This window comes from Dipteris shenzhenensis, chromosome 14, assembly GCF_047967505.1.
Source record: "Dipteris shenzhenensis isolate YYH24624 ecotype China chromosome 14, Dip_SZ_1.0, whole genome shotgun sequence".
Taxonomy (NCBI): Eukaryota; Viridiplantae; Streptophyta; class Polypodiopsida; order Gleicheniales; family Dipteridaceae; genus Dipteris; species Dipteris shenzhenensis.
This window is the reverse complement of record NC_141609.1, coordinates 30,375,549-30,388,508: the sequence shown is the minus strand read 5'-3', so window position 1 is coordinate 30,388,508 and position 12,960 is coordinate 30,375,549. Positions and strand designations below refer to the sequence as shown.

General features: G+C 39.3%; 1 protein-coding gene across 5 annotated transcripts in view; it reads right to left on the bottom strand.

The window, feature by feature from the left end:
* Window positions 1-6,312: 6,312 nt before the first annotated feature.
* The window catches only part of LOC147894455 (dyggve-melchior-clausen syndrome protein), a 99,434-nt gene continuing 92,786 nt past the window's right edge, over window positions 6,313-12,960 (bottom strand). For 4 of the 5 annotated variants that reach the window (XM_087384470.1, XM_087384471.1, XM_087384469.1 and 1 more), the window contains exons 18-19: window positions 7,627-7,684; window positions 6,314-7,503 (exon numbers count right to left, since the gene is read on the bottom strand). In XM_087384470.1, coding sequence (XP_087240596.1) covers window positions 7,435-7,503; window positions 7,627-7,684 — 127 coding nt within the window. In that variant the 3' untranslated portion in view covers window positions 6,314-7,434. Of the gene's footprint in view, window positions 7,504-7,626; window positions 7,685-12,960 lie in introns of all 5 variants that reach the window. The other variant, XM_087384472.1, reaches the window with a different exon arrangement.

Here is a 12,960-nt window from a genome sequence, read left to right as displayed (position 1 = left end):
ATGGGAAACTATAAGAAGTCTGTGAGGCCTGCAAGAAACAAACCAATGTGCAAGACAAATTCTTGGAGGGTACCATTGCGTAAGGGGCACAATGACTTGGAAAAGTCAAAAGAAATCTAGTTTGCAATCCTTCCAGGTGAATGCTTTCAACAATGTCTACTTGGATGTTGAGAAATTGCAACAAGCAATGGTCAACTTCTATGGCATTAGAGAAGATGGTAAGAGTAAATCCATTACAGCATTGCACTTTACTTAGTTTCATTTTCTATATCATGTTTATCCTGATAATTTCTCTCTTTTATTGTACAAAATGCAATGGCAAGCTCATATTTGTCGTTAAAATGGATGAATCTCAATTGGACGAAGAACACAAGTTAGAGAGAGTGAGCATCTACATTATGAACAAAGTCTTAGCCTTTGTTCAAGGGGATGAGAGAGTGAGCATGTACATTATGAACAAAGCCTTAGCCTTAGCCTTTGCTTAAGGGGATGAGGAAGTTGAGCAAGATTTCTCAATTCAATCTAAGAAAGACATATGGTGCCTTCCAGCATTTGAGACTTCAGAAGAGTGCCATGAGACATTGAAGTGAGTTCTAGACAGAACAAGATTCCCATCAACTATCCAAAGACAAGAGGAAGGGAAAACATTGACAATGGAAGGCCATGTAACATTTTGAGTTGAATGACATCTTGCTGGTGATTTCAAAACCCTCAAGCTCTTGCATTATTGTGATACAAGACAAGCAATGTAAGCAAAAGGCTAGATCACAATGATAGAATGGCATTCTCACTTGTGGCCAAACGCAATCCCCCAATCACCAACAAGAAGGAAAGTGGGATCCCATCTTTCCCATCCCACTACAGAGAGTACACATATGTACTTTACATGCAGAACTGCACATACTTTTTGATAAGTTGTTGTATTTGCATCTTGTTTATGCTTGGAATTTGATTCTGTAAGAAGTATCCACATGGTGCATTGCAGAAGGTGAGAAGTTGTTGTCACAAATAGGATTCCATGGAGGACATGTCAAACTTAAGGAGGACAAGAAAATGTTAGGGGCAAGATAGAATCTTCCTACCAAAGTGTCCATGGGTGGAGCAAAGGCAAGGAGATTCTTATCCAACCACAATCTTGACAAAGACAAACATTCATTGTCTCAAAGTACCTTGGGTTGGGAAAGCATTGTGTGAATGCATGACCAATAAGGCTTCACATCATCAAGTAGCGGCTTTGAGAGTGACAAAGGTAGATGCATTAATAAAATTTCTTTGCCAGGGTCGAATCGATGAGATGTATTATGAAAGGTTTAGGATGGCTGTGAAAGAGTTTATGCAATTAATGGTGAAAGAATGGGGGGAGTCTCACATTACACATGACATGGTAATCTTGTCACCATCATAATATTTAGCACTTGCTTTATTAAAATTGTTTGTTGCTGAAATGATGTTCATCATGCTTTTAGCATATCCTCTATGCACACAGACCATGGTTTGTATCGAATTGGGGCTCTTTATCCATTTGGAATACACAAGGCATGGAGAAGTCACACTCTAGAGCCAAGGTAGCATACTTCAAGAACTCAAGGTATGGTGGTGGTGTCACTCGTGGGGGGGGGGAGAGAAAAACTCGCCATGAAGGGCCCACAAGCTCATTGAAAGTAGATTTGGGCTTTTGTACCATGTTTTAGATTTGATTGCATTAAAGTTCATTTGGTGATTCCTTCACTATTCCATTGTATGTCGCTATTAGTACAATTTTCTCTTCCAAATATTCTTAGAATACCTTTGCAGTTCTTTCTTTTTGTCTTCTAATTTCCTCCTATAGTGATAACATTGGCTACTTCAGTAATGATTACTCATATCTTTCCATATATTTTGGCATCTTCTCATTTAATTATGTGTGTTACTGAAGCTCTTGCATAACCTACATTAGGCTTACTCGATCGGATGGTGCTTCTTAATTAATTCTTATCCATGTTATCTAAAGTGGGGCTCACTATTGGAATCATATCCACATTGTTGGCGGACATTATTGTAGATGACTTATCCAAATATGTGTCCATACTTCTCTACTAGTCGAAATTTAGATCTTTAATGGTGTTTGTTGACTAATAATAAATTACTTCTCTACAGGAAGTCTTACTTCCACTTAGTACTTCTTTACTTGCTTTGTTGACTCGTAGTTCCTTGTCTACTTGAAGTCTTAGTTCTACTTAGTGTACTTCTCTACTAGTCGAAATTTAATAGTGTTCATGTATGTTGGCTATCAATCTATGATTCCTTCTTCTTTGACTTTGCATGTTGGTTATCAATTTGATATCTAATGCTCTAGTTTATATGCTCTTCTCAAAATTGTTTCAATTTGTGATGCTTTTCTCCCTCAATCTCTCTCTCAAAAATAGAAAGTCTCATAGCAAAAAGGCAAGACACCAATAAACACAACCTACAATATGATTTTCCTACATGAGCAGCTCATCATGTTAGTTCATGAGCCTCTACACTACAAAGAAACTCTCTAGACAACCATAGGGACCCTTGACTCCTCTATTTTGTTGCCTCAAATGCTCATACTTAATTATGCAACTTGTCTTATTAGACACCATATTAGTTCTCATTTCATTTAGATGTGCTACTATAATAAGACCTTTCACACATATGGAACATAGAGTACTTTCAAATTGCATGTGAGATCTTTAACGACAACCACTTATCCCTATATCATCTATCATATGTTCACTATAGTCTTTGTGCTCATCAACTATCAGTTGTCATTCCGAGTTCTCCAAGTTCAACGTGCATGCATTAGGGAAATTTGGGGCTCATTTTAGGGCCCTGTAAGAATTTCACTTAAGAATATTCTCTCAAGAAAGGGACACATGGAATTTTTTTTGCAAATTAGCCCAAAACTTGTCAGCATATTTAGAACCTACTCTTTGCGAGGTTTCCATATGGAAACCTCGCAAAGAGTAGGTTCTAAATATGCCAAGTCATATGGAAACCTCGCAAAGAGTAGGTTCTAAATATGCCAAGTCCAACAAGTTTTGAGATGATTTGCCAAAAAAATTTCCATGCCCCCCTTTTGTGAGAGAATATTCTTAAGTGATTCTTATAGGGCCCCAAAATGAGCCCCTAATGTGAGATCTTTAGCAACAACTCCTTTTTCATGCTTATAACCTCTATCATATGTTTGCTACCATCTTCAAGTTTAATCATTCTTCTTGTCCCATAGTCTTTATAATTGGAAAATTAGTCTTGACGGTACGTCCTATGTTGAGTAGTCCTTGAATCAAGTATAAGAATATTAATGTAAACTTTGTTGATATCATAAGCTCTTTATCCTCTATGTTGAGTTGTCCTTGAATCAAGTATAAAATTATTTATGTAGGTTTTATTGATAGCATTTTCCCTTTATCCCTATAGGCTTTGCATATCTTCCAATCCTTTTCAAGAAAGGACTATTACAACAAGTGCCTTGTCCCACTCTCCATTTACCTTGACTTCCTTTGAGATATTTACTGTCTTGACCTCCTTAGCTTCCTTTTTGAGGTTTCTAGCTTCTTTGAACACTCATACTCATAGCAACCCTCAATTTGTTCGTGTATCGCTTTCTTTCTTGCTAAAAGCCCCTGGTACTAGTGCCTTTCTTTTGTTTTATGTTTTGACTACACTACGATTAAGCAAATAGCGCTTGGTCAATTGAGTTTGCACTACTAGGTTAAAAATTTGCATCCACTCTTATTAAAGCTCCTCATATGTGCTAACTCCAAAACATTCTAGTCATGCCATTAGGTTCACATAAAAAGATAGGTACCTCCTTAGCACTACTCTCATCATACAACAATGGCATTGAAGAAGATGCACTATTTAAGTTTAAAGGAACATATGGATTGAGGTGGTCAAAATACAAAAAAGAATTGGGTCCACCACAATGCAATGAAGAAAAGAAGAAGAAATAAATATATCCCAATGCAATGAAGAAAGGGTTCACCAACATTGGATTTTATAAAGTCATCTCGATTTAGAAGGCACCCTAAAATGTAGAGTGTTTTTGTAAGAATTCTAAAATTCACAAAATTTTGATAATTCGTAGAAGCACAATAGACAATGGCATATGGTCTCCCTCACAATTGAAGGATTTGACAAGTTCTACAACTTTATAATACAAAATTTTTCCAAAAGATGTTAGTGTATCTTTTTCTATATCAACACCTAGATCTTTATAATGATGAAGATCATCATCAATACTAGATGGAGAAGTGGAAGATCAATCCTCTTCAACAGCATCAAGAACATTCTCTTCATCTTTATGGTGAGGAATGTTGTACAAAGAAATTGAATGATTTGAGCTTTCAACATCAATTTCTGATTCCATAAAAGGAGATCAAATAACATATCTATATGGAAAATAGAATGCTCCTTCTCCAAATTGGGTGCTGATGGAAAATGGTATACCTCTTCTCCAAATTGGGTGCTGATAGATGGCTTAAAGGAAAACATATCATTAGGGGAGAAATGGGGTCTCAAAAGGGCCTCCAATTAGTTTTTCCTAATTTCAAGGGATTGGAGAGGGATTTGAGGTTTACCAATGAGAGTGCTAGAAGGGGTGGGGCAATGGTATGTTGAGGTGGAGGGTGGATAGGCTTGCAAAGAGCCCCTATTGGTTATTCCCCTTACACTAGGGACCACCCAAACCATCCCCTCCCCCCAAACCCATGTTTGACCCTTCTCTTAGGTGCACCTCCCCCACATGAGCAACCTCCAATTTTAATCAATTACACTAGTCACTTGAGTATAACATAATAGACTCAAGATATCAAAGAGCTTCAACTGATGCTTGTTGAAAGTCTTGTACCCACGTGGCTCTCCTAGTTCTTGCACTAGGAGGAAATATTTTTTTTTCCTTTACCCATCTTGTATGGACTATTCTCATCGCTAAGTCTGCTATAGGCAACTTAGAGAGGCTACATAAAGAACACATAGAAGAACATATGATAGTACAATAGTGGATATCAATTATACTTTTTGTACCATTCAAACGAATATCGCAACACATCAAATAAACATATAAATATGTACGCACGTAAGTGTATATATAATTACAAATACATATGTACATACGTATGTAGGCATGTGCATATGGGTATCCGTATATGTACCCGTATGCATGTGTTACTTATTATGTTAAGGCATCTATTTCTCCAAATATCCCACATGCTTAGCTTCGCAGAAAATCAATCCAACCCCATAGCAGAGCCATTGCATAAACATCACAATGCATCCTTAACCTTCAATATACATGTGCAAATCAAAATCAAGTTTCCTTTACAAAGTTATTCTAGACCTCAACAGCTCTCTCTCGATGGCTCTGATATCAGATGATAGGAACAAGCTTCCAAAATACCTAGATCAATAACACAAATAGATGTGAAACAAAAGGAGCATAGACTAAGCAATTGGAATCTTCAAGAAATGCATATCAAGCTTGCAACATAACGCTTTAGCTTGCAAGCTGCACAGCCTTGCAGACAACACAGAATACACAAATATGCATATAATTCCTGATAAAGTGGTCAATCCACCTCTTCAAACCCCTAACCTCCTTGCTAACCTCTATCTTTGGCTGCCTTGGCTCCTCGCAGTCCTCCATCTCAGCTCTTACAGTTTCCTCACCTCATTTAGACTCTCACGACTTCATGCAACCTTCCACCAGCTCATGTGACTACCCATAATGCCACATGTCCTATACTAATGCAGCTAGCTCTTCCTCGACTAAATTATTGAACTGATTGCTTTACAAGAAACACTCGGGTGTCATGTTCACTGCATTTAGCTTCAACCATGCAGGAATGTTCAAGTGAACATTGAGAGCATAATTTATAACTCTCCAAAAGTTTGATGAAGAGCCACTCCATGAAGTGTGCTCCACATGCCAGCACATGACTTCGATGCTTTAGATTGCTATCTAGATTAGGGATTTTTAACTTTATTTGAGAGACTGGTGGATGGTCTCTCTTCAAGAATGCATCTCTTCTAAGGCAGCTATGGGTTTTTTCATGTAATTGGCAATGCAAGTAAGCCTGAACAATCCAAAAGATTGTTCAGAATTTGCTAAGTCCACTAAGCAGAAGAATGCTCAGTTATTCAATTAGGTTAAAAACTGTGCCCTTGCAAAGACTCCCACTCAAATGAGTAAATACATTAATTGGACAAAATACGATATAAGCATCTCCTGCTATACAGTTTTATTATACATACAAAATACACGACTTGCAGCCTGTTCTCAGTATATCTAAACAAGATATTGACTACTTCTCTACTTTATCTGACAGTGATTTTGCACAATTCTCTCTTGAATCATTTCCCTCGTTAAAATTTGAAGATGCCATTTGGTGTCAAAAAACAAAACTTCCAGCTGCTCAATTTACACATTCCTGTGACGTTTCCTGCCACCAGAGTCGCTATGCAAGACATACAGAAAATCCAAATGTCGAACAGCAAAACCATTTCTTATCTCTTGTTAAGGAAATACAAAATATTAAATCATGTGTATGCCCAAACAGGGATATACAATTCATACCTGAGTACAGCAAATCACATCAATATACAAAGAACCACCAGTGTGGGGACAACGGATACAGAAATATCCTCTTCCTTTGAAACATCTTCCTTTCCCAAGTACTGTGCCCAAGTTTGCATTACTCCTGTCCCTCAAACTTCTCCTTCCACTCCCGTGCCAAGGTACTGCATCCGATGTTCATGTATGGTATCATTTCATCCCCTACTTCTGTCATCGTTGAACATTACTTTCAGCTTCTTCTCTCACCATCTTTGCTCCAAAATATAGACTTGTAATTAACGTGTATCTGTACATCCAGTTTCATAGCCATCCATCTTTCTGGGATCAAACCAAAGAAAACTCCAGCATTATGAAGAAAATCCATGCTCATCCTTCATGCATTTCATAATCCTAAGCTTTGCCTGAATTTTGTTGTTGGCTTAGGACATCAATGAGAGTGTAACACACGAGTTGCACACCACAGCTGACAATAAGCTTGGGAAATTCACATCAATCTTGAACTATCATGGAATGCATGCTCACAAATATTGAACATAAGTGCATTGATGTTCTCTTATTTTGCATCTCACAATCTAGAGTGTCTCTACCCGAAGACATTCCTTTAGTTTGACTCTTTCTTGAGCTTGAGAATCTAGCGTACCTTTGACAATGAGACCATCATTGGGGTAATTGTACAGAAATGCGGTCTCGATACAGCTGTGTGCAGATTCCCCTCCCTAATAATAAGAGAACAGAGTAACATCCAATAGATGTACTGACAGCTGTTGCAAGTGCCTAGCTGATTAATGATGAGTTATAGCGCAATAGATCACTATGTTGAACCTTGATATATACAACACAGGATTCAATGAGTACTACACTTCCCCATGAGGGGTGACTGATATTTCAAAGCCTTTCTCATTTAAATCCTCGACTCCATCAAGCTGCATGAGAAAAAAAACCAATATCCTTATTCCTCATCCAAGACAAATGTGCAATTTTACATCATGGAATTCACATACTTCATTTTCGACGGAGAAAAAATAATCAATGGATTGAGCTCAAACCTCACGGTTTGGCCTGTTAGGAAACAACGTAATTGTCTCAAGATCCCATGAAATTCCACTGCAAGAAGTACACATAAAACATGTCAACACATTGCACTAAATATCTGCCAAAAACGTCAACAAAGCCACTTATTTTATACATCTATACAGACCCCACAAAAAGTGATGGCAAGGGGGTGAGGGGAGTCTTTAATGTATGTATGCATATCCCTAGAATAAAAGCTCAGCTGTTGCAAACTTGTCATTTCAAGCTTCACAAATATTTCTTCAATCTTAACTTCAGAGCACTGACTTGACCTTGCTGCAAAAAATCGGTTCTATACTTCAGTACTTTTTAAAAAAATACACATAATGCCCATCATCAGGATTCAGGAACAATGCTATGCACTTACTCTTGTAGTCCTAAAGGTTGACATAGGATACCTCAGAAGGAATACGCCTGCCAAGGTGATGATTTTAAAAATGTACCTTTCAACGTAAGTTCTTAGGATTCAGACTTCAAATTAAGGTTCGTTCCAAGTAATTCAAAGCGACGTCAAATTCAAGTTGTAAGTTCAAAATTCAAAGCACCTGTAGAACAGCCCAAAATTCCACTTAGAACAGGACAAGAAACCAAAAGATGACTAAGGGCTTGCTCTTGGTAGCACGATACAGAGAACCTGGTGTTGATGCTGTCTTTTACACCAAAGGCAAAGCATATGGAAGAGTCAAAGTGTTGAGGAACTATGTATAAGCATCACACAGAGCAAGCGTTCATAGAATAAGGTTCACAGCATAGGTTTAGGCATGTATTCATTAAGAAGTATCTAAAAAACTAGCAGAAGCTCTCAGTAATCATACCACAGGTGCAAGAGCTTCAGTTCCATGGCTTTCTTTACATATCCATATCACCACACAGTTGAAAGATTCAAAAGATCAAGAGCTTTGCTTTAGGTCGATAGCTATCCAATTCACAAAACCCTTTCTCTATCTTGACGAGAGACCATAAACTCTCAATACTGGCCGCAAATACAGATGCCCGAATAGACACGGGGACTTGGAAGACCACCAAAGTAAATATTCCAGAAAGGAGAAGACTGATGACACATGCAAACTGTCCCGACTAGCTGGAAGAATGGTGCACACCAAAGTAAAAAGTCTAATAGAGAAGACCGATGAGGCATGCAACCAGACCTCAAACTGGAAGAAGTGTCAAGTTCAAGCACTTTCTTTCTTGCAAGAGTTGCAGCAGAGCCTACTCCCTGACAAGAGCATTGCTTCGCTTCTTGCACGATCTAGCACAAATCTTTCATTGACAAACAATAGCAGGTCCACCAAAAGTGGCACCTCCATGAATAAGCGTGAGCGAAAAAGCAGAAACAAGCAGGGAAGATGCACGAACACACAAAAAAGTAGGAGTGGAGGTCGGCTCATATACTGCCAGAGTGCCCTCATCACAAAATCAAGAAGAAGAGGGGAGCAACATCTGAGCATAATAACCCTAAAGCTAAGCCTACCTACCAATCCATAAAATCATTCTAACCCTTCAAGACACCCTGACAGGTTCCACATTCCCCAAAAAAACCCCAAAATGCAAAACGATCACTAAGGCCTTGCTCTTGGAAGGCCAAAAAGGTTCAAAAGTTTTATTGCAACAACTACATTATCTCTGGGTTGTTATCAGATCCAACAGGACATAATGTCCCATTGGATCTGATCGTAGTTACCAGGGAACAGGAACTTTCTGAGGATATCCGATATTGGTTTCGGGTTGGGGGACTGTGGATCCAGATCAGGAATGCCACGTCATATGACACATCATCAAATCACATGGAAATATAAAAGAATATGAAAAAAGTCACTTTTTACAGCTCTAAACTTTCAGCTGTCCATTTCAGCCGTAAACTTTCAAAACAAACAAAAATTCATAGAAAATGGAAATGTACATTGATGAAAGATGTTTGCAAGGAACATTATGCCATTGAGGTCTGAGGATGGGATCATGGATATACTAGTAACTATAGATCAGCGAGCATACAAATATGCAAAATACAAGAAAAGGAGGCCATGCCTGCAGCCTCATGCCTTTAGCCCTCCATAGGGAAACTCAAGCCTCGAGAGTAACTACATGATATTAGAAAAAACAAGAGAGAGTCAAGCTGTCAGCCCTAAAGGTCTAAAGGTGGCATAGTGACAGAGCCCACCCTCTCCTCCACCTATAGCCTCATCGTCATGGTCCTATGCCTCATCATCATCCTTGTGCTTAGAAGGTTCCTTTGCTACATCATTGTCATCATCCTCGTTAGCTTAGAAACTTGTGTTTGCTAAACTAGTTCAGGAGTGTACTCTATCCTAAACATGTTAAGTAAACACACTAACAAATACAAGGTCATTTGCCTTCTAAACCCCAAGCATGTTTCTCTTTTTAGATGCAATGTTTTCAGAATTACTCCACAAGCGCTCAACATACAATAGCTAGCACTCTCACTCAGTATGAAAATGGCCGACCTCTACAACAATAGAGCATTTGCCCCATAGTCCTCCTAGCAACAAACGAAGAATATCTTAAACCTGTCATTTTGTACATCCTTCAAATCAAGCCACCCTTACTGTAATATGAGACCTCTTTCTACACTTTCCTTCCATCATCTGCATTTGAGACAAGTCCCCTTAATTTATCTCCCATCCTTGTACCACCTTTGTATCTTTTTATTGCCGTTTTACCTTGAAATTATGGATGCAAAACAACGGCTGCAGCCTCCACAAGTGAATGATATTATGTCCACCGACAAGTTGGAAGTGCCCTCAACTCTCCTTCCTCAAGCACACAAAGCATCCAAACTTTGAATTGTCTAATCGCCCTATCCAATCCTTCACACATGTTCCCAACACAAGGGTCATCCTCATCAAGAAGCCTCAATATATCGAGAATAGACATTGTGACTTGAAGCAATAGGCTAACATATCCAACAAAAATGTCATCCAAAACAATCGATTTGAATCTCTAAGCTCCTGCAGAGAACGTTCAACATGCATCCCACTCTAAAGAAACAAGAAGCTGCCTCAAATAAGTTTTCAGCTTAAAGCTGCTTCAAAAATGATGAAATTGTAAGCATAACGCCTATCAAAACATTTCAAGAGATTCTTTGGGGATAGCTTGTGAAAAATAGCCAAAATATTGTGGTGGCCAGTGATAAAAGTAACAACATGCATGCCCATCTCAATGAAAGACTCCACCCAATCCAACTTACCAATGTCTTTCAACAGGTTCAGCTCATTCGCCATGTAAGGAGTGGAAGTAGTATGAGTACTTATCCCCAAGAACCTTCTCTATTGCCTTGTTGAAGTTCTCACCATAAAAAACAAACCAAATAAAATTGTTTGCACCCATACACTTACTGGCCTCCATCCATATGCTAGCCACCCTCTTGGGTGACTTTCCCTCCTCTGAATTGTCAATAGCTTTAATGAAAAGCTGGCCCCTCTAGAATACGCAACCATGACCTAAATAGAGCGGATCCTACTATCACTCCATCCATCTTTCATCAATGTGACACCATATCGCAACCATCTCTTTAATAGGACTCGAAGCCTGCTCTATGGCAGAATTCTCTGTGGCCAAAATTGTGGTACGTAGAGCCTCACATGAGGGAGGAGTGTGCAATGGTCTGAAAGGCTGCTATCTCCTTCACCATATCAATCAAGTCAAGATTTCTCCATAGCAGAAACCTTCCACTAATGCCTCCATCTACCTCTTTCCTCATCCCAAGATACCATGAGCCGCAAGCCCACCCTGTACGGCTCTCGGGGCTGGCAAAGTGATGGCCCCACCTATATGCTGTGAGAAAGAAGGAGAGCAAGAGTGAGCAAGAGAGTGAGCTGAATGTAGATCACTCAATGGTGGACTGAAATGAAGAGCAGTACAAAAGAGAGATGAGGGGTTTTGTCTAAGTGACAAAACCCTATCTAATCACTAACCGTAGTTAGAGATTAGACTGTGGTTAGGGGAAAAAACCTCTATGAGGGAAAAGTGTCCCTAACCCACAAATTACATTACATTGGCCATTGCCTAGAATGTAATAATAATTCTAACACCCCCCTGCAGTGCCAATGTGGTATACAAGGTAGTGATCAATCACCAAAAGGAGATAAGTTTAGGGCACTGCGAAATGCCTCAAACTTCTCACGTGGAAGTGCTTTGGTGAATATGTCTGCAACATTGTCATGTGGTAGTTACCTGATCAAACTCTGCAATCGATTCAAAAACACTCCCAATTCCTCAACCTCATTCATTTTATTGTCATTGAGCTCCTGCTTGAGCAAGGCCTTCGAATGTCACATTTTCACTCCAAAGAGTGTTTGAGACATAACGATGCCACGCTTGTCTTGTATAAACTGGATTTCCAAATAAAAATTTAATTGCCCAAATCTGTCATGTCAATTCAGCTTTCAACTCAGCTTTAAAATCTATAATTATTTCCTTATTTGACCCTATGAGCAGCATGTCATCTACATAAAGAATGATGACCAAAATATCCCCCCCATCCTTCTTGATGTAGAGGGTGCTTTCCGTGGGACTATTATGTAACCCCTTACTTGCCAAGAATGCATCAATCTTGGCATACCATGCACGTGGGGCTTGTTTCAACCCATATAAAGCTTTGTTAAGCTTGCAAACCTGAAGTGCACTGCCAGAAAGTTCAAATCCAGGAGGTTGTTTGACATAAACCTCTTCCTACAAGTCCCCATTAAGGAAAGCTGTTTTTATGTCCAATTGATGGACATTCCAAACAAAATTTGCAGCCATGGCAATAACTGACCATATGGTGGTCATCCGAGATGTAGGAGCAAAAGTCTCCTCATAATATATGCCCTTCTTCTGTGCATAGCCTTTCGCAACCAACCTTGCCTTGTACCTATCAATGGACCCATCCGGCTTCCTTTTCACCTTGAAAACCCACTTGGTAGCAATGGCATGCTCACCTGATGGCAAATCCACAACATCCCAAGTCTGATTTTTCTCAATGGACTGCAATTCATTGTGCATGGCATGCATCCAATGCACATTATCCTTTGCTTCTTCAAAAGAGTCAAGTTCTTCTTCATCAAGAAGAGTACCTGCATAAGCTACCTCAACTGAAAGGGCCCCCCTTCGTGCCTTACTGCACTACGAGTCCTGCTAGGCAATGGAACCTCAAGCCTACTCTCCTTGAGAGTCTAAAGCAACCAATTCGGGACTATTTTGGCTATTTTGGCTGCGTGTATCTCATGAATCTCGTGCCTGACAACTTCATCCACACCCTGTGGAGGTACAAAATCAACCTGTGGCTGAATCCGGGCATGTGGATCAGGAGG